Below are 18,851 nucleotides of genomic sequence, written 5' to 3' on the forward strand. Positions count from 1 at the left end.
AATGTGACTTTAAGAGTGTTAACAAGTTTGTACTATAGCCATATTGGGAAAAATGCCCCCCCCCCCCTCTGGCGGCCATGTTTTTCAACCTACATGTACTGTAACCATTTTCAAACTTGTCCAAGATATCATTGGGAAAAATCTTTTGACCAAGTTTCATGAAGATCAGACAATAAATGTGGACTCTAGAAAGTTAACAATGTTTTACTATATCCATATAATGAAAAAAGCCCCTCCCCCTGGTGGCCATGTTTTTCAAGCAAATGGAATCATTTTGAAACTCTTCCAAAATATCATTTGGAACATGATGATCGGACAATAAATGTGGCCTCTAGAGTGTTAACAAGGTTCTACTATAGCCATATAAGGAAAAATGCCCTACCCATGGCGACCATGTTTTTCAACCAATCGCAACCATTTTCAAACAAGTCCCAGATATCATTGGCACAAATCTTCTGACCAAAATTTCATGAAGATAGGACAATAAATGTAGCCTCTAGAGGGTTAACAAGGCAAATGTTGACTCCGCACGCCAGGAAAAAAGGCAATCACAAAAGCTCACCATGAGCACACTGTGATTAGGTGAGCTAAAAACAAATTGTTGCGTTGTGTACATCATTTAAATTTTTACCCAACATGCAATTAGTATCACAAAATAACATAGTACACATGTACTAGCCAATATCCCTCTTATTCTATCAACAAATATATTAGGACAATTATGTTTTATTAAGTAAGTTAATTTTATAAGAAAAGGTTAAACATAAGTTAGTCTGTATACAGTAACATAATCAAGTTCACATTAACATTAATGTGAAAATAAAACTAGAGAATATAACTTCCAATAAAAGTAATTGCATTACAACTGCTGTCAACTCAACATACCATCAGTTTTATATACATGTGTTTATGGTAAAAATCAAATTTCATGTGTTACTTTGAAGGCTTTGATGCAGTATATTCAACTTCCCTTAACAAGTTTTAAATTAATATAAATGATAATGTTTTATAATTATGGCAATGATATGATAAACCTAACTTATAGACATTATTATATCTTTATAACAAGAGCTGTCAGAGGACAGCGCGCTCAACTATTCGAGTGCTTGACAGTATAACGTAAGCCATCATGGGGAAATTGTTCGTATTCAATAATTTATTAGACAATCTTTCAAAAATAAAAAAAGGAAAAAAAAATAAATTTTGGGGGGGGGGGGGGGGTAGGGGGGGGGGAGGTGAGAGGGAGGTATAATGTGGGGTGGGGTAATTTATTAGATATTTAAAAAAATAAGGGGGGGTGGGGGGGGTCGAGAGGGGAGTATAATGTGGAGTGTGGTAATTTATTAGATGATGTTTAAAAAAAAAATTGGGTGGGGGGGTTGGGGGGGGGGGGGGGGGGGAGGAATTCTGGGTAGAGGCGTGGGGTAAACGTTTGGGTGGAAACCATTGTGGTATTCAGGTAAGTGTTGTTTTGTGAAAGCAATAATAAATTGTGATCTTAAATAAAGAAGTTACAGGTGTATGGCAATTTAAGCAAAATGTTCAATTATCTACGTGTAAAAAAGGCCATAATTATGTCAAAATGCTTGATACAGTGGTCTGCTCTTGTTTATAGGTTGGGGTCATGTTGGTAAACAAGTATGCAACATATAAAAGCAGTATGTCAAAGGATATAGGAAATATTTGGGGTAGTACGCAAACTTTAACATAGATTTATCAATAATATGCATATTGTAAGTATAAAAGGGGCAATAATTATAACAAAATGCTTGATAGAGTTGTCTGCTTTTCTTTATAGGTTGGGGTGATGTTGGTAAACAAGTATGCAAAATATGAAAGCAATATGTCAAGGGACAATGAAAATAAATGGGATTGTACAAAAACTTATTTGCTGCATATTCTAAGTGGAAAAGGGGCCATAATTATGACAAAATGCTTGATAGAGTTTTCTGCTCTTGTTTATAGGTTGGGGTCATGTTGGTAAACAGGTATGCAAAATATGAAAGCAATATGTCAAGGGACAAAGGACAAAGAAAATATTTGGGGTAGTACGAAAACTTTAACATTTGCACGCTAACGCAGACGCTAACGCTAGCGCTGACGCCGGGGTGAGTAGGATAGCTCCACTATATATATTTTATATATAATAGTCAAGCTAAAAATTGTGTAAGTAACAGATTCAATTGACTACTTTAATATGATCAACTTCCTCTAAGTTTATACGCCAACTGATAATTCTTACATGAAAAGCATTGAAAATACATAACCAGGAAGTAATAACATGACATATGTACAATTACATCTTCAAAACATTAATAATCAGAAATAAAAATGTTAATTATAACAAATAAAAACCTTCATATTGTACAAATGAAATTTTTTTGCAATATAATAAAACTCTTTATTTTCTGGTACTGCTTCTTCAGAATGTTTATTCTAGCTTTTTATCTGTTTTGAAAAAGATAGATATAAGTTTGTATAAACTTGTTTTAACCCTTTACCACTTAGATACATACTCTCACATGTTTGAAGTAAGTAAAGACCGTTCTGATTAGATTCAAGTTTTGAAGGCTTTATTTCCAAACCTTAGATACTGATAGAGCAGCAAGCAGCATACAACCTGAACAGTCTGCGAGTTACTTAGGTTTTATGCTGTTTGCAAATACCTATTTTCATTTTGCCTCTGAGTGGGAAAGGGTGAAGAAACAATGCTATCTTATAAACAAAGGTAAAGCACATAAGACATTGAGCTTTAAAAGACTTAAATGAAACCTTAAAGTTATTAACTGAATTTTATGTTTATTTTTGTACTATATTTATTACACTGTAGCAAATACACGCCATTAGAAAACATTTTTTTTTAAATGAATGTTGCACAATACTTTGTATTTGTACCCATTATTCAGATACTGACCTGTCAATGTGACAATACATTTACTGTATGCCAGTTTGAAAACTTATTCTGTATTGCACCTCATACTTATAAGGCATAATGGAACGTCTTCTTCAAGCAAGTTTGCAGCAAGAGACTGATCCTCTATTTGCAACTAAATGTTTAAAATCCCCCTAAACTATTGTTTTAGGATTAAAATTCCATTCATAGAGAATCACAGGTATAACCATGTTGTTTTCGTCAAATCAAAATCAAAATTTGTGTGCTCTATTATTGAATAAAAAAATTAAAACTGCTAAATAAGTGATATCTATGTCCCATTATTGGACAATTATATTTATGATTAATTTTAAATACTATGGACATAAAAGTCATAACCTTCTCTGCTATCATAATGCCACATTAATAGTTGTGTATTTCAATATCAATATTTACAATATGAAATATGATAAGCTGTTGCTAAACAATAACAATAACAATATGGGTACACATCAATCAATATGGGTACACATCAATCAATATGGGTACACATCAATCAATAAATATGAGCCATGCTCTGGGTAAACTGGACGCAATTCAAAGGGTTAAATGGAGTCCAGATAAGCCAGTGCACTCTGCACAGACGAATCAGGGGCAACACTTTCAGCATTAACAGACTTTCATTTAACCAAAACATCCATAAAAACAGAAAGAGTTGTACCTGATTACCCCGTGCACAGGCTAATCTGGGACCCCCTGCACAGGCTAATCTGGGACCCTGTGCACAGGCTAATCTGGGAACCCCTGCACAGGCTACTTTGGGACCCCGTGCACAGGCTTATCTGGGACTCTGTGCACAGGCTAATCTGGGACTCTGTGCACAGGCTTATCTGGGATTCCGTGCACAGGCTAATCTGGGACCCTATGCACAGGCTTATCTGGGACTCCATGCACAGGCTAATCTGGGACCCTGTGCACAGGCTAATCTGGGAACCCCTGCACAGGCTAACCTGGGACCCCGTGCACAGGCTAATCTGGGACAGCACTTTATGCATTCAGTCCCATTTTCCCAGAGTGTGCCTCATATACCTTCCTTGTTTGATTTTTGTTACACTTTCAAATGAAGCACAATACTAGGCAAATGACATTGAGCAAATGCAGTAGACAAGTTACACAAACATAAGCTTAAAACACATAATACGACACATACAATTAAAATTGTTATGTATGGTTTAATTACAGATAATACTAACAAAACACACCAAATTCTCAATAATCATTAATATAAGAATTTCGTTGTGAATGAATGTTAAGAGTCCATCATGACCGAATTCTGAAATAATTGTTAACCTTAAAATTTGAGACAGGTTTATTGCAAATCAAAGGCTCCAGAGGTGTCAAGATTATAGGACATACAGGGCAGAAACTAAAATGTTACAGAAAGACTGAGGGATCAAAGGGATTTTTCTAACCCTCCTGTTGCTTCCGACGGAGCATTTAGAACTGTGAATAACCTTGATTTTTATTACTTACATTTCTGCTGCAATATCTGTTTTACAATTGTAACAAAACTTTAAACGTATAATTTCCATTCACTGATGTAACATCAATGCATCAATACAGCAGACAGCCCTTGAACATGTGGCAATGTTCCAAATTTCATCTAGATAAATAAATGCATTTCCTCCTTTTGAATTACAATCTGGAAACTAAAAAGAAACAACACAATTGAAATAAGTATGACCTGTTTTCAAATCAAACAACCGCAAATATTCTTAAGCCATTTCAATTTTAATATATTTGTATCAAATGTGATTATAAAAGATTTAAGTATTGTTAATGAAGTTACTCAATCACCATATAAATAACAAAAAGTGCTGTATGAAACAGTTATGTTGCTGCTAGACAAGTGCATTTATTCACTGAATTGTTACAAGTATACACTTATTAATGCATCAACATCCACAATGGTAATCAGAGTTTGTGTTGTTTTTTCTTAATCATAAATCACTATCCGTTGCCATTAACTAATTGTGAACGGCATGCACAAGAAAACTTTGCAGATATATTACTTTGGCAAATTTTAAAATGTAGAGCAACTAGTTTCGGGGGTAGAGTGGAAAATGGCAGATGAATCCTAGATTTATATCTATACATCTATATGGAAGAAATGACTGTCAGCATAAACAATGAAGAGCATTATCAATTGTTAAAAAATAAATACATAATGCATACTCTTCACAATCTATTTTGTTGCAGTGACTTGTATGAAAAGCCTTAACAATTGTTTACAAATATCTATACTTATACCTGAACAGTAATATTTAATGATGGAAGAGAATTCAATATCTTCAGTTCACGATACACTCCTATCCAACCACACATGAATGAATGAGAATATTTAGTTGTAGTGCAAATTATGTATGCAGCAAATTTTCCTCATTTATAAAATGGCTCTATGAAAAGGTAATATTACACCTTTATATCATTTAATGGAAAGAATTAAATGAGCATGCTTTATGCAGTAATTCAACATCAATGGTAGTGAACTATTACATATAACTTTAATGAAAAACTATTAAAATATAACACATAAAGAAAAAACGATTTTGTATAAAAATGGTTCAATTAATTTTTTTAAATCAAGTCATTTTTGGCATAATTTTGTGATTTTGTTTTCACAAACAAGACAAGTCTTGTTTTTTAAGCGAAGTCCCTTAACTTAACTTTTTGGGGTGTTTCAGGTTGAGATTTTATCTTTAAAAAAAAGTATTTTCCATAATTTTTCGTCAACTTTATGTTTGCATATGAGGTTAAACAAATATTAAACAGAGCTTTTAAATATTATGTCATTGAATTACCTTGTCAAAGTGGGAAAATACTTGTAAATGATAAACAAGATAAGAAAGAAGTGAAGGAAAAACTTCAGCCGGCCTACATGTACCTACTAAATTTGTTTGGAAATGTTGGTGAAAACAAACAACTAATTGTTGAAGCTTTAAGTACATGTAAATGCCATCATGTACTCAACAAGGGCTGTTTGTAAAACATGCATGCCCCCCATATGGGCTGTCCGTTGTACTGGCAGCCATTGTGTAAATACAACTTTTGTCACTGTGACCTTGACCTTTGACCTAGTGACCTGAAAATCAATAGGGGTCATCTGCAAGTCATGATCAATGTACCTATGAAGTGTCATGATCCTAGGCAAAAGCGTTCTTGAGTTATCATCCGAAAATCATTTTACTATTTCGGGTCACCGTGGCCTTGACCTTTGACCTGTGACCTCAAAATCAAAAGGGGTCATCTGCGAGTCATGATCAATCTACCTATGAAGTTTCATGATCCTAGGCATATGCGTTCTTGAGTTATCATCCGAAAATCAGTTTACTATTTCGGGTCACTGTGACCTTGACCTTTGACCTAGTGACCTGAAAATCAATAGGGGTCATCTGCGAGTCATGATCAATCTACCTATAAAGTTTCATGATCCTAGGCATATGCGTTCTTGAATTATCATACGAAAATCATTTAACTATTTCGGGTCACAGTGACCTTGACCTTTGACCTAGTGACTTCAAAATCAATAAGGGTCATCTGCGAGTCATGCTCAATCTACCCATGAAGTTTCATGATCCTAGGCGTATGCGTTCTTGAGTTATCATCCGGAAACCATTTTACTATTTCGGGTCACCGTGACCTTTGACCTAGTGACCTCAAAATCAATAGGGGTCATCTGCGAGTCATGATCAATCTACCCATGAAGTTTCATGATCCTAGGCGTATGTGTTCTTGAGTTATTATCCGGAAACCATTTTACTATTTCGGGTCACCGTGACCTTGACCTTTGACCTAGTGACCTCAAAATCAAGAGGGGTCATCTGCAAGTCATGATCAATGCACCTATGAAGTTTCATGATGCTAGGCCCAAGCGTTCTTGAGTTATCGTCTGACAACCACCTGGTGGATGGACAGACCGATCGACCTACCGACCGACATGAGCAAAGCAATATACCCCCTCTTTTTCGAAGAGCGGCATAAAAATACTGATACATTTTCCATATAACCCTTTCCTGACCATGCTGGACTGATAACAAAACAGTAGTGTTAAAACAAGAGGCCCTGAAAGGCCCAAAGTCGCTCACCTGAGAAACAAAGGAACTGACCTGTTCTATGCAGCAGATATTTCAGTGCTGATTTCTTATTTTGGTCTTTTAAATGTCCATTAGTGAATTTTGTTAAAGATTTTATTTTGTTTTAAAAATATTCATGGACTGGGGTTTTATCTTTTTTAAAGCTACTTCCACCATTCTTCCTCATTCATGCATTTTAAATTCACAGAATAATATTTACAGGAATGAACACATTTATAGGTTTCTTGATTTTATTTACAATTAACAGACACAGTCGATACTTTTAACAATTTTTTACGAATAGATGCCACACTGGATATGAAATGTTTTTGTAATTCAAAGAATTGTGCATGTAGCTTTGCCAAACTGGGCCAGGGTCATTTCAATAGCAGCATTGCCATATCTGTTTGTGTACAATATGCATTGTGTACACTTGAATACAATTAATACAGGTCATTTCATTACAGCATGGGACTAATAAAGGCTAAAGATGATAGAATATCTAAAGGTTTTTACTTAACTTTCACCAAACATATTAAACTGAAAGCACATTATCGTGTTAAAATCAAGAATAAGTAATATGTATACATACAGATATTCACTACATATTTAACTGAACTGCATATATGAAAAGTTTTAATGAAAGACAATAACATGTATCTAATTTATAAAACACATCAAACTATTTATTGAAAAAAGAACACTTAGACAGTGTTTTTTGTAAATATTGTTTGTAATTCACAATAAAATATTAATAATTCACTGTACAGCACAGATTGCGAGTTTATAAGCAGACTGTATGATTGAATCACCAAGAACAAACAAGTAGCTATATACAGTTAATAAAAATCTCTGTGTCCTTTCGAGCAAATATTTCTATCTTCACATCTTACTATCTGTACATATACATTAATTGAAGATAATAAATAAATATGAATAACAAAACATTAAGTTATCATGCATCAGCGTTGTACTTTCCAGTTTGGATCGATAGTAGTTAAATTTTGAATATGTTTTTTAGTGAGCTGCATTTTTACATCATCGGGCAACGCCCAGGATGTGATACCAGCGTCGTTTTGGTAAAACAAACGTCCGATGGTGGGCGCATCTTTACTGAGATGTACAGTCCAACCTTTTGGCAACTCAGCTAAATGTCGAGGTATTCCGCACTCACATCTTTCACTAGCCTTAAGCACATCTTTCAACTGCTCCGAAATATCCTCAGTGACGTCTCTAGCTTTTGAATACATATAAGGTCCGTCTTCCTTTTTGTCCGACACAGCAGAGGGCAGGGGCAAGGGTGGACGACGTTCAATGCACGACATGTTGGGTAAAGGTAAAGGCCTCACAGATGTCCCGCCGTTAGTAACAGAAGTATTCCCAAAGGAATCAGATCTCTGAGCCAGAGTTTGTCCCGGTAATGTCGGAGTTGACAAGGATGAACTACTTCCAGAATCGAAGGTCGTTGCCATTCCACCCAAACTACCATTACTCATGCTTAATGTACTCATGGAACTGTGTAAACTCAAACTGCGGTCAGATGATGACCGAGACAATGCATCAAAGTTGCCATTGTTTAACCACTTTTTATTCATGATTGGCTTTTTAAGAAATACATTGCTGATGTTCTCCATGTTTTTTACTGGGTTTACACCATAGTATTCCACAAGAAGAGAAAGAGATTCGAATTTCTTTTCTGGCACAAGGTAGTACAAGCTGCGGAATTCGACTGACATTTCATAAGAAATGTTTGTGTGTCTCACACTGTCATCTGAGCAACTGAAACAAGCAAACATAATTATGACATCGTTTTAATATAATGAAAAGTATTGCTTTTAAATATACTTGAATAACTGAGCACTCTCTGAAAATTTACTTGAATGAATAATGTATCAACAACCTGTATATTACAGCCTGTTTGAGCTGTGAATCTACCAGTTCTTATTAACATACTAGTAACATATTGATTGTAAGGTCCTACACATGATTTTTTAATCATCTTTTTTTTCTCTATATACAATGGGTATAGTGCCCTTAGTGGAATACAATTTGAACAGTCCTATGGAAATATTGCCCGCTACCACACTGTCACCCGACATGACATCATTACTATTCATATATCTGTCAAAGTTAAAGGGCGTTTGCAAAACTGAAAGTTACTGCAAATGTTTTGGCATAATTAAACACATATTTCATTAAAGATGCACAAGTCGAAAAGCGATTTAGCATTTTATGTAAATTCCAGTTACCAATAGTGGATTGAGTGTGAAAGATTTTGTTAGGTATAAAACAAGGAATATTGCATCTGACAAAATGCAATCTATAGTTTGAGCAGAAAGAGAAATTTTCCACTAATAAAAGGATATTTCTATCTTTGTCATCCAATGAAGATCTTTCATCTTGTCAATCACAGTCTCTGCCAAAGAATGCCATCCCTGACAAAGCCAGTAAAACTGCATGAGGTCCAGGTAAACATTCCACAGTACATGTACATCATCGTCATGGCCTCATGGCTAGTGATTTTAGGCCAAGTTCCTAATGCAGTTGACTTGCCAGTAAATTGGACTTCAGGCCAGCAATAAGTACACAGTGACAAGACCTTCAGCCCAGCAATAGTTTAGGGACTATCACTGAGGTTGCAATCATATCATAAAGCTGTGATCTTTTGGTACTTCATCACCATATTTCAACAACAGATTTGTAAAATAGGTAAATCCCCATATTATGAGGCCAAGTCAAAATATGGGCATTGAGTGAATTACATATCTTTTATATATATCGCATCCCATTTGACTTTTGTTATCATCCCAATTTACCTTTGTTTTCATCCTATTTAACCAGTGTTTTCATCCCATTTAACCACTGTTTTCATCCCATTTAACCTTTGTTTTCATCCCATTTAACCTACGTTTTAATCCCATTTAACCTTGTTTTCATTCCATTTAACTTTTGTTTTATCCCTTGATTTCAAAATATGTAAGGGTCTTCCTTTCCTCAATATTAAAATTATTATTGATTAAAAAATACAATCACATCTTCCTTTCCTCATGATTATTCAGCAAATCAATTGAAGAGACTTACAATTCCAGAGAAGTCTGAAAGGGGCAGTTTACCTCTTTCATGAAAAATCAACAGATTGCAAAAAATCAAAATCAGTGTGTGAATACATGCAGTCTATCTGCGTCTTCACCACATCGTTATGAGGAGACTCAATTACCAATTAGTGGCTTAATTATGCTGTTTAAACTGAAGCACTTATATTCAATCGCCCATTCAGCATATATTCCATGAAGCAAATTCTTTATAAACAAGGGCTGTTTGTAAAACATGCATGCCCCCCATATGGGCTGTCAGTTGTAGTGGCAGCCATTGTGTGAATACGTTTTTTGTCACTGTGACCTAGGGGTCATCTGCCAGTCATGATCAATGTACCTATGAAGTTTGTTTCGAGTTACTGTGACCTTTACCTTTGACCGAGTGACCTGAAAATCAATAGGGGTCATCTGCCAGTCATGGTCAATGTTCCTATGAAGTTTCATGATCCTGGGCATAAGCATTCTTGAGTTATCATCCGGAAACCATTTTACTGTTTCGGATCACTGTGACCTTGACCTTTGACCGAGTGACCAGAAAATCAATAGGGGTCATCTGCCAGTCATGATCAATGTACCTATGAAGTTTCATGATCCTAGACGTTAGCATTCTTGAGTTATCCGGACCATTTTACTATTTCTAGTCACTGTGACCTTGACCTTTGAAGTTTCATGATCCTAGGCCTTATTATTCTTGAGTTATCATCAGGAAACCATTTCACTGTTTCGAGTCACTGTGACCTTGACCTTTGACCTAGTGACCTGAAAATTAATAGGGGTCATCTGCCAGTCATGATCAATGTACCTATGAAGTTTCATGATCCTAGGTGTGAGCATTCTTGAGTTATCATCCGGAAACCATTTTACTATTTCGAGTCACTATGACCTTGACCTTTGACCTAGTGACCTGAAAATCAATAGGGGTCATCTGCCAGTCATTATCAATGTACCTATGAAGTTTCATGATCCTAGGCATAAACATTCTTGAGTTATCATCCTGAAACCATTTTACTGTTTCGAGTTACTGTGACCTTGACCTTTGACCTAGTGACCTTAAAATCAATAGGGGTCATCTGCCAGTCATGATTAATGTTCCTATGAAGTTTCATGATCCTAGGCGTAAGCATTCTTGAGTTATCATCCGGAAACTATTTTACTATTTCGAGTCACTGTGACCTTGACCTTTGACCTAGTGACCTGAAAATCAATAGGGGTCATCTGCCAGTCATGATCAATGTACCTATGAAGTTTCATGATCCTAGGCCTAATTATTCTTGAGTTATCATCCGGAAAACATTTCACTATTTCGAGTCACTGTGACTTTGACCTTTAACCTAGTGACCTGAAAATCAATAGGGGTCATCTGCCAGTCATGTTCAATGTACCTCTGAAGTTTCATGATCCTAGGCCTAAGCGTTCTTGAGTTATCATCCGGAAACCATCTGGTGGACGGACTGACCGACATGTTCAAAACAATATACCCCCTCTTCTTCGAAGGGGGGCATAAATATGTCATCCTTTCCTTACAAGTAACAGACATACAAGTTGCATGCATTAAGGGTAAGACTTCTCTAGATATGATGAGGAAATAAAATGGTATATGGCTTGACAGACGAGCTGACCAAAGTACAGATTCAAAGCAGCTTAACCCCATTTCTAAGGGATGGTATTAACAAGGTTTTATGTGAGCTACTAAACAACTTTGACATGCATATACAATTTATTATTAAATATTTTTATGATTTACATTGATTTTGTATGATTTCTATTGATTTTCTACATAAGAAACATTTAACAAGAGGGCCTGAAAGGCCCAAAGTCGCTCACCTGAGATAACAAGATATTATTGGGAAAAATCTTCTGACCAAGTTTCATGATCAAGAAATAAATGTGGCCTCTAGAGTGTTAACAAGGTTTTACTATAGCAATAAAGGAAAAATGCCCTGCCCCCTGGCAGCCATGTTTTTCAACCAACCGGCATCATTTTTGAACTCGTCCAAGATATTATCGAGATGAATCTTCTGACCAAGTTTCATGAAGATCGGACAGTAAATGTGGTCTCTAGAGTGTTATCAAGATTTTACTATATCCATATAACGAAAAATGCCCCGCCCCTTGGAAGCCATGTTTTTCAAGCAAACATAATTATTTTCGAACTCATCCAAGATATCATTGAGACCAATCTTTTGACCAAATTTCATTAAGATTGGACAATAAATGTGGCCTCTTGAGTGTAAACAAGGTTTTACTATAGCCATATATAGCCATATAAGGAACAAGAGGGCCTGAAAGGCCCAAAGTCACTCACCCGAGATAACAAGATATTATTGGGACAAATCTTCTGACCAAGCTTCATGAAGATCGGAAAATAAATGTGGCCTCTAGAGTGTTAACAAGGTTTTACTATAGCCATATAAGGAAAAATGCCCCGCCCCCTGGCAGCCATGTTTTTCAACCAACCGGCATCATTTTTGAACTCGTCCAAGATATTATCGGAATGAATCTTCTGACCAAGTTTCATGAAGATCGGACATTAAATGTGGCCTCTAGAGAGTAACAAGATTTTACTATAGCCATATAAGAAAAACGTCGCCCCTTGTAAGCCATGTTTTTCAAGCAAACATAATTAAATACAAACTCATCCAAGATATCATTGAGACCAATCTTCTGACCAAATTTCATGAAGATTGGACAATAAATGTGGCCTCTAGAGTATTAGCAAGGTTTTACTATAATAGCCATATAAGGAAAAAGGCCCCGCCCCTGTGGTGACCATGTTTTTCAACAAACTGGCGTCATTTTTGAAATCGTCCGAAGTTTTTTATCGGGATGAATCTTCTGACCAAGTTTCATGAAGATCGGACTATAAATGTGGCCTCTTAAGTATTAACAAGATTTTACTATAGCCATACGTGTATATACATGTAGCCATATTAGGAAAAATGCCCCGCCCCTTGGCAGCCATGTTTTTCAAGCAAAGATTACTATTTTCAGACTCATCCAAGATACATGTATCATTGGGACAAATCTTCTGACTTAGTTTTATGAAGATCGAAAAATAAGTGTGGCCTCTAGAGTGTTAACAAGGTTTTACAATAGCCATATAAAGAAAAATGCCCCGCCCCCTGGCGGCCATATTTGTCAACCAACCGGCATCATTTTCAAACTCGTCCAAGATATTATTGGGATGAATCTTCTGACCAAGTTTCATGAAGATTGGACAATAAATGTGGCCTCTAGAGTGTTAACAAGATTTTATTATAGCCATATAAGGAAAAATGCCCCGCCCCTTGGCAGCCATGTTTTTCAAGCAAAAACATTTTTGAACTCATCCAAGGTATCATTGTGACAAATCTTCTGAGCAAGTTTCATGAAGATCAAGAAATAAATGTGGCCTCTAGAGTGTAAACAAGGTTTTACTATAGCCATATAAGGAAAAATGCCCCGCCCCCTGGCGGCCATGTTTTTCAACCAACCAGCATCATTTTCGAACTCGTCCAAGATATTATTGGGATGAATCTTCTGACCAAGTTTTATGAAGATCAGACAATAAATGTGGCCTCTAAATTGTTAACAAGATTTTACTATAGCCATATATAGCCATATTAGGAAAAATGCCCCACCCCTTGGCAGCCATGTTTTTCAAGCAAACGTAACCATTTTTGAACTCATCCAAGATATTATCAGGACCAATCTACTGACCAAATTACATGAAGATTGGACAATAAATGTGGCCTCTAGAGAGTTAACAAGGAAAATGGTGACACCGCACAACAGACAAAAGGCGATCACAATAGCTCACCATGAACATGCTCAGGTGAGCTAAAAATACCCCCCCTGGTGGTCATGTTTTTAAAGCAACCAAAACCATGTTCAAACTCATCCAAGATATCATTGGGATAAATCTTCTGACCAAGTTACATGATGATCGGAAAATGAATGTGACCTCTAGAGTGTTAAGAAGGTTTTACTAAATCCATGTTTTTCAACCAACCGGCATCATTTTTGATGTGCTCAGGTGAGCTAAAAACTACTCATGTTCACTTACTATATTGATGCAGTAAGTCGATTTCTGTCTCTATTACTGGGCCGAAGGAGAAAATGTCCTGCTTTTCCTCTTGCCTTCTTTTTTATGTACTTTGACACCTGAAAATAATTCAATCATCATAAGAGCTATAACATGATAACAGATATTTAAGTATTTATAAATTTTCTAAATAAATTGAATTCTTGTGTTTTGGGGTATACACATCTACAATTAAATCTGATGATTTCGGAGAATGATTGACTTTTATTCATGATTTCTCATAGAAAAAATGTGTCTGATAATAAACTATGTCTGCATTATATCATAGACCTAAAACAACATTTTTTTTAACTGTACTGTATCACTATGATGTAATGAACAAGAGCACCGCATAACGGGTGCCAAGGTCAGCTGCGAAAGCTTGTCAGATTTTTTTTTTAGAGGTCACAGTGACCTTGACATTTGACCTTATGACCCAACAAGAGATGTGTTTGTCAGAAACACAATGCCCCCTACTGCGCCGTATTGAAATAAAATTTCTATTTATCATTTGGCAGGTATAGAAATCATCTCCCTTTAAAGGTTATTACTGCCTTTGAATTTTGTCCAATCCAACCGGGGGGGGGGGGGGGGGGGGTCTCACAGTCAATTGTGACCATTTCAGACATCACTAACAACCAAGGCCTTTGGTTTAAAACAGATCATAGCAAGAGTTGATCATGTATGTAATGAACATCAAAGAAATTATAATTATATCATTTAAAAAAAACTATGACAAATCAATCATTTGGGTTATAAATAATCAAAATAATAAATCTGTACAGTAACTGTGAAAATAACTTCAATTCTTGGTAAGGAAATATATAATATGAGATTCAAAACTATATAAATTACTTCCCTTGAAAATAATTGTCTGTAACAAATCTCTATTTTTAGTAGCAAATAATTAAAAGCCACTACCGTGACTGTAGATTCACCACTCAAAATGTTTGTCAGAAACACAATGCCGCCTACTGCGCCGCTTTGATTTATTTAACAAAAATCATAAACTTGGGCAGGTCAGATAACTATGTCCATTTAAAGCTTATTACTTCCCTTGACTTTGTTTTTTGCACCCTAGACCTTGAAGGATGATGTTCACCTGAAATTTTACCACTCAAAATGTGCAGCTCCATGAGAAACACATGCATACCAAATATCAAGGTGCTATTTTCAATATTTAACAAGGGCTGTTTGTAAAACATGCATGCCCCCCATACATTTGTATGGGCTGTCAGTTGTTTGGGCAGCCATTGTGTGAATACGTTTTTTGTCACTGTGACCTTGACCTTTGACCTAGTGACCTGAAAAACAATAGGGGTCATCTGCAAGTCATAAGCCATACATGTTACCTTTGACCTTGCATGCAAAATATCAAGTTGCTATCTTCAATATTGCAAAAGTTATTGGCAATGTAAAGTTTTCGGACGGACGGTCGGACTGACGGACAAATCGACTGACGAACAGACAGACGGACAGTTAAAAAACTTTATGCCACCCTTCAGGGGCATACAAAAGTTATGGCGAAAGTTAAAGTTTTCGGACGGACAGACAGATGCCATATATTTGACCTTTGACCTTAAAGGATGACCTTGACCTTTCACCACTCAAAATGTGCAGCTCCATGAGATACATGTACACATGCATGCCAAATATCAAGTTGCTATCTTCAATAGTGAAAAAGTGATGGCCAATGTTAAAGTTTTCGGATGGACGTACAGACGCCATATATTTGACATTTGACCTTAAAGGATGACCTCGACCTTCACCTTTCACCACTTAAAATGTGCAGCTCATGAGATACACATGCATGCAAAATATCAAATTGCTATCTTCAATATTTAAAAAGTTATGGCCAATGTTAAAGTTTTCGGATGGACGGACAGACGCCATATATTTGACATTTGACCTTGATGGATGACCTTCACCTTCACCTTTCACCACTCAAAATGTTCAGCTCCATGAGATGCACATGCATGCCAAATATCAAGTTGCTATGTTAAATATTGAAAAAGTTATGGCCAATGTTAAAGTTTTCGGACGGACGGACAGACGCCATATATTTGACATTTGACCTTGAAGGATGACCTTCACCTTCACCACTCAAAATGTTCAGCTCCATGAGATACACATGCATGCCAAATATCAAGTTGCTATCTTCAATAGTGAAAAAGTTATAGCCAATGTTAAAGTTTTCGGATGGACGGACAGACGCCATATATTTGACATTTGACCTTGAAGGATGACCTTGACCTTTCACCACTCAAAATGTGCAGCTCCATGAGATGCACATGCATGCCTAATATCAAGTTGCTATGTTAAATATTGAAAAAGTTATGACCATTAATGTTTTCGGACGGACGGACTGACATACATGTACTGACATACTGGCTGACAGACAGTTCAACTGCTATATGCCACCCTACCGGGGGCATAAAAAGCTAAGAAAATATAATGTTAACAACATTTTTGCTCACATATCTTTAGTATTTGCAAGCAAAAATACACACAACTTACTTTCTTAATTTGAGTAAAGGCTTAATTTTTCCTAACACAAAGGGCCTCTGCCTTATCCCCATAAAAAATAACAACTGATATCTTTTCCAGTTAACAGTCCTGTTGGAAAATACACTTCCCAAATTATGCATGATAATCTGATGTCTTTTGACCAAAGATCCAGTGATAATGAACACCATCGCCGACTCACCTCTTCTGTGGTTGAAAAATCTTCATGAAAATATGGAAGACTCTTCCAAGCATCTTGTATCGGTAGTCCTCTACCATTTGCCATCCTGGCATCACATCAATCTCTGTCTGTTCACTCTGCACAGTGGAACCTTCAAATACATTGAATCTATGAATTTAGACTATGTAAATTATTTGAATGTAGTATTGTCAGGTTGTTACCCCACCCATTCTTGGTTTACTCCTGAATCTCATTCATTCAATACACCCACCATTTTGTATAACTTTCATTGGAAGACATTCTCAAATAACAGTTGTCAGTGTTTTTGACGCCACAAACAAGAACAAATACACAAACATCAACAGAGTTTTACTTGAAAAAAAATCCACTTCCATACTTACCGAAAGTAAAAAGTTTCAATTCAGTTTCTGTTTGCCAAAATAGATTATCACTTATCCTTTTATCACCTGCTAATAACAAACCTGAGCGCAAGCTTACACTCATGCTATGGGATTATGACTCATTTGCCCCATTATTATCCTGCAAGCTTACACTCATGCTATGGGATTATGACTCATTTGCCCCATCATTATCCTGCAAGCTTACACTCATGCAATGGGATAATGACTCACTTGCCCCATTATTATCCTGCAAGCTTACACTCATGCTATGGGATTATGACTCATTTGCCTCATTATTATCCTGCAAGCTTACACTCATGCTATGGGATTATGACTCATTTGCCCCATTATTATCCTGCAAGCTTACACTCATGCTATGGGATTATGACTCATTTGCCCCATCATTATCCTGCAAGCTTACACTCATGCTATGGGATTATGACTCATTTGCCCCATCATTATCCTGGGAAAAAACAAACTTTCTTGACACCCTATATTTTGTTTGCCCACAGTGGACTGCATTTATCATATCAAAGGCAGTTATTGCAATCAGATTCTTTAGCTGCAAAATAGACGTGCAAAAGACGCTACGATGACAGATTGACTCGAGTGTTTACCTTTCCTGAAAACCGAAATTACTAGCATGTGAAGACATTGCCTTTCAAGTGAAATAAACTGGTGGTTGGCTGCTTTAGCCAGGTGACCATTATACTCAGGTGTAAAATAGAATGTTTTTCGTCGGTGAAGGGTCTGGACTGACCACTGTTTGCAGGTGATAGCTGTGCTTAGGGGACCGCTAAGAAAGTTTTTTTTTAATGTGATAATTTTTTTGTTTGACAAATAAGTGTTTTCATGGTGGTCATATAAAACTCTGACTTTAAGAATCTAATATTACACTACGCGACCGTAATTTTTGCCTTATTCCCACAGCGCTTCCGTTAAAGGACGAACGGGCTTAAATTACGCCCGAAAACGGCAGTCGTACGTCCATTATCCAAATTGTGGATGTCCCTTGGACGTCCAATAATCCGCATGTACGCTATTTTCTAATACACAACACATACAAATGTCCACAGTTAATCAGGTTATTCAGACCGTTAACTCTGCCTAAGAGCTACTGAATTTCTCAGCGAGTGGCCAATATTGATTTTTTCAGCTGTCAATCAAATTCTTCTTGGTAAGCGCATCAGCCAATCAGCGCTCAGGCAGCCAAATACATGCCGACTAAACTTGAAGCTGTATACAATAATATTAGCGACCTCTGCGCTACAAAGTTTTTATTCAGCAATCAAATATTTAAGTCCACGCTTTCCCCGAGGAAGAATGACGTGATGTTGAACATGAAGTCCCATTTTTGGATGGTTTTCATCTGTACACGCAATACACGAGAAATGTTTATTTGTTGGTAGAATTTTCTTAACTTTCTGTGAATAATAAAATCTGGAAATGATTTCGGATAACACGTTTAAGTATATGCATTTAAAAATACTAAAATTGAATAATGTATTTTATTTTATCAACGACCATAACACATAATGCAATAAGTAGTTAAATAACGTGTTTTGAGATTGCAAAACCATGCAAACATATTGGCCTACATG

General features: G+C 36.3%; 1 protein-coding gene across 6 annotated transcripts in view; it reads right to left on the reverse strand.

Moving 5' to 3' along the window:
* LOC127880703 (uncharacterized) overlaps nt 1–18,851 on the reverse strand; it is a 140,970-nt gene that overhangs the window by 111,384 nt on the left and 10,735 nt on the right. The window contains exons 2-6 of one of the 6 annotated variants that reach the window (XR_008049707.1): nt 16,871–17,000; nt 14,146–14,243; nt 6,776–8,784; nt 3,883–6,057; nt 3,416–3,642 (exon numbers count right to left, since the gene is read on the reverse strand). Coding sequence is in view for 1 of the 6 variants with exons in the window: in XM_052428052.1 (XP_052284012.1) it covers nt 7,968–8,784; nt 14,146–14,243; nt 16,871–16,954 (999 nt within the window). In the remaining 5 variants the exon portion in view is untranslated. Of the gene's footprint in view, nt 1–3,415; nt 3,643–3,776; nt 8,785–14,145; nt 14,244–16,870; nt 17,001–18,851 lie in introns of those variants that run through there. The other 5 variants (XR_008049706.1, XR_008049705.1, XR_008049700.1 and 2 more) reach the window with 5 other exon arrangements.

Source organism: Dreissena polymorpha, chromosome 1 (assembly GCF_020536995.1).
Source record: "Dreissena polymorpha isolate Duluth1 chromosome 1, UMN_Dpol_1.0, whole genome shotgun sequence".
Taxonomy (NCBI): domain Eukaryota; kingdom Metazoa; phylum Mollusca; class Bivalvia; order Myida; family Dreissenidae; genus Dreissena; species Dreissena polymorpha.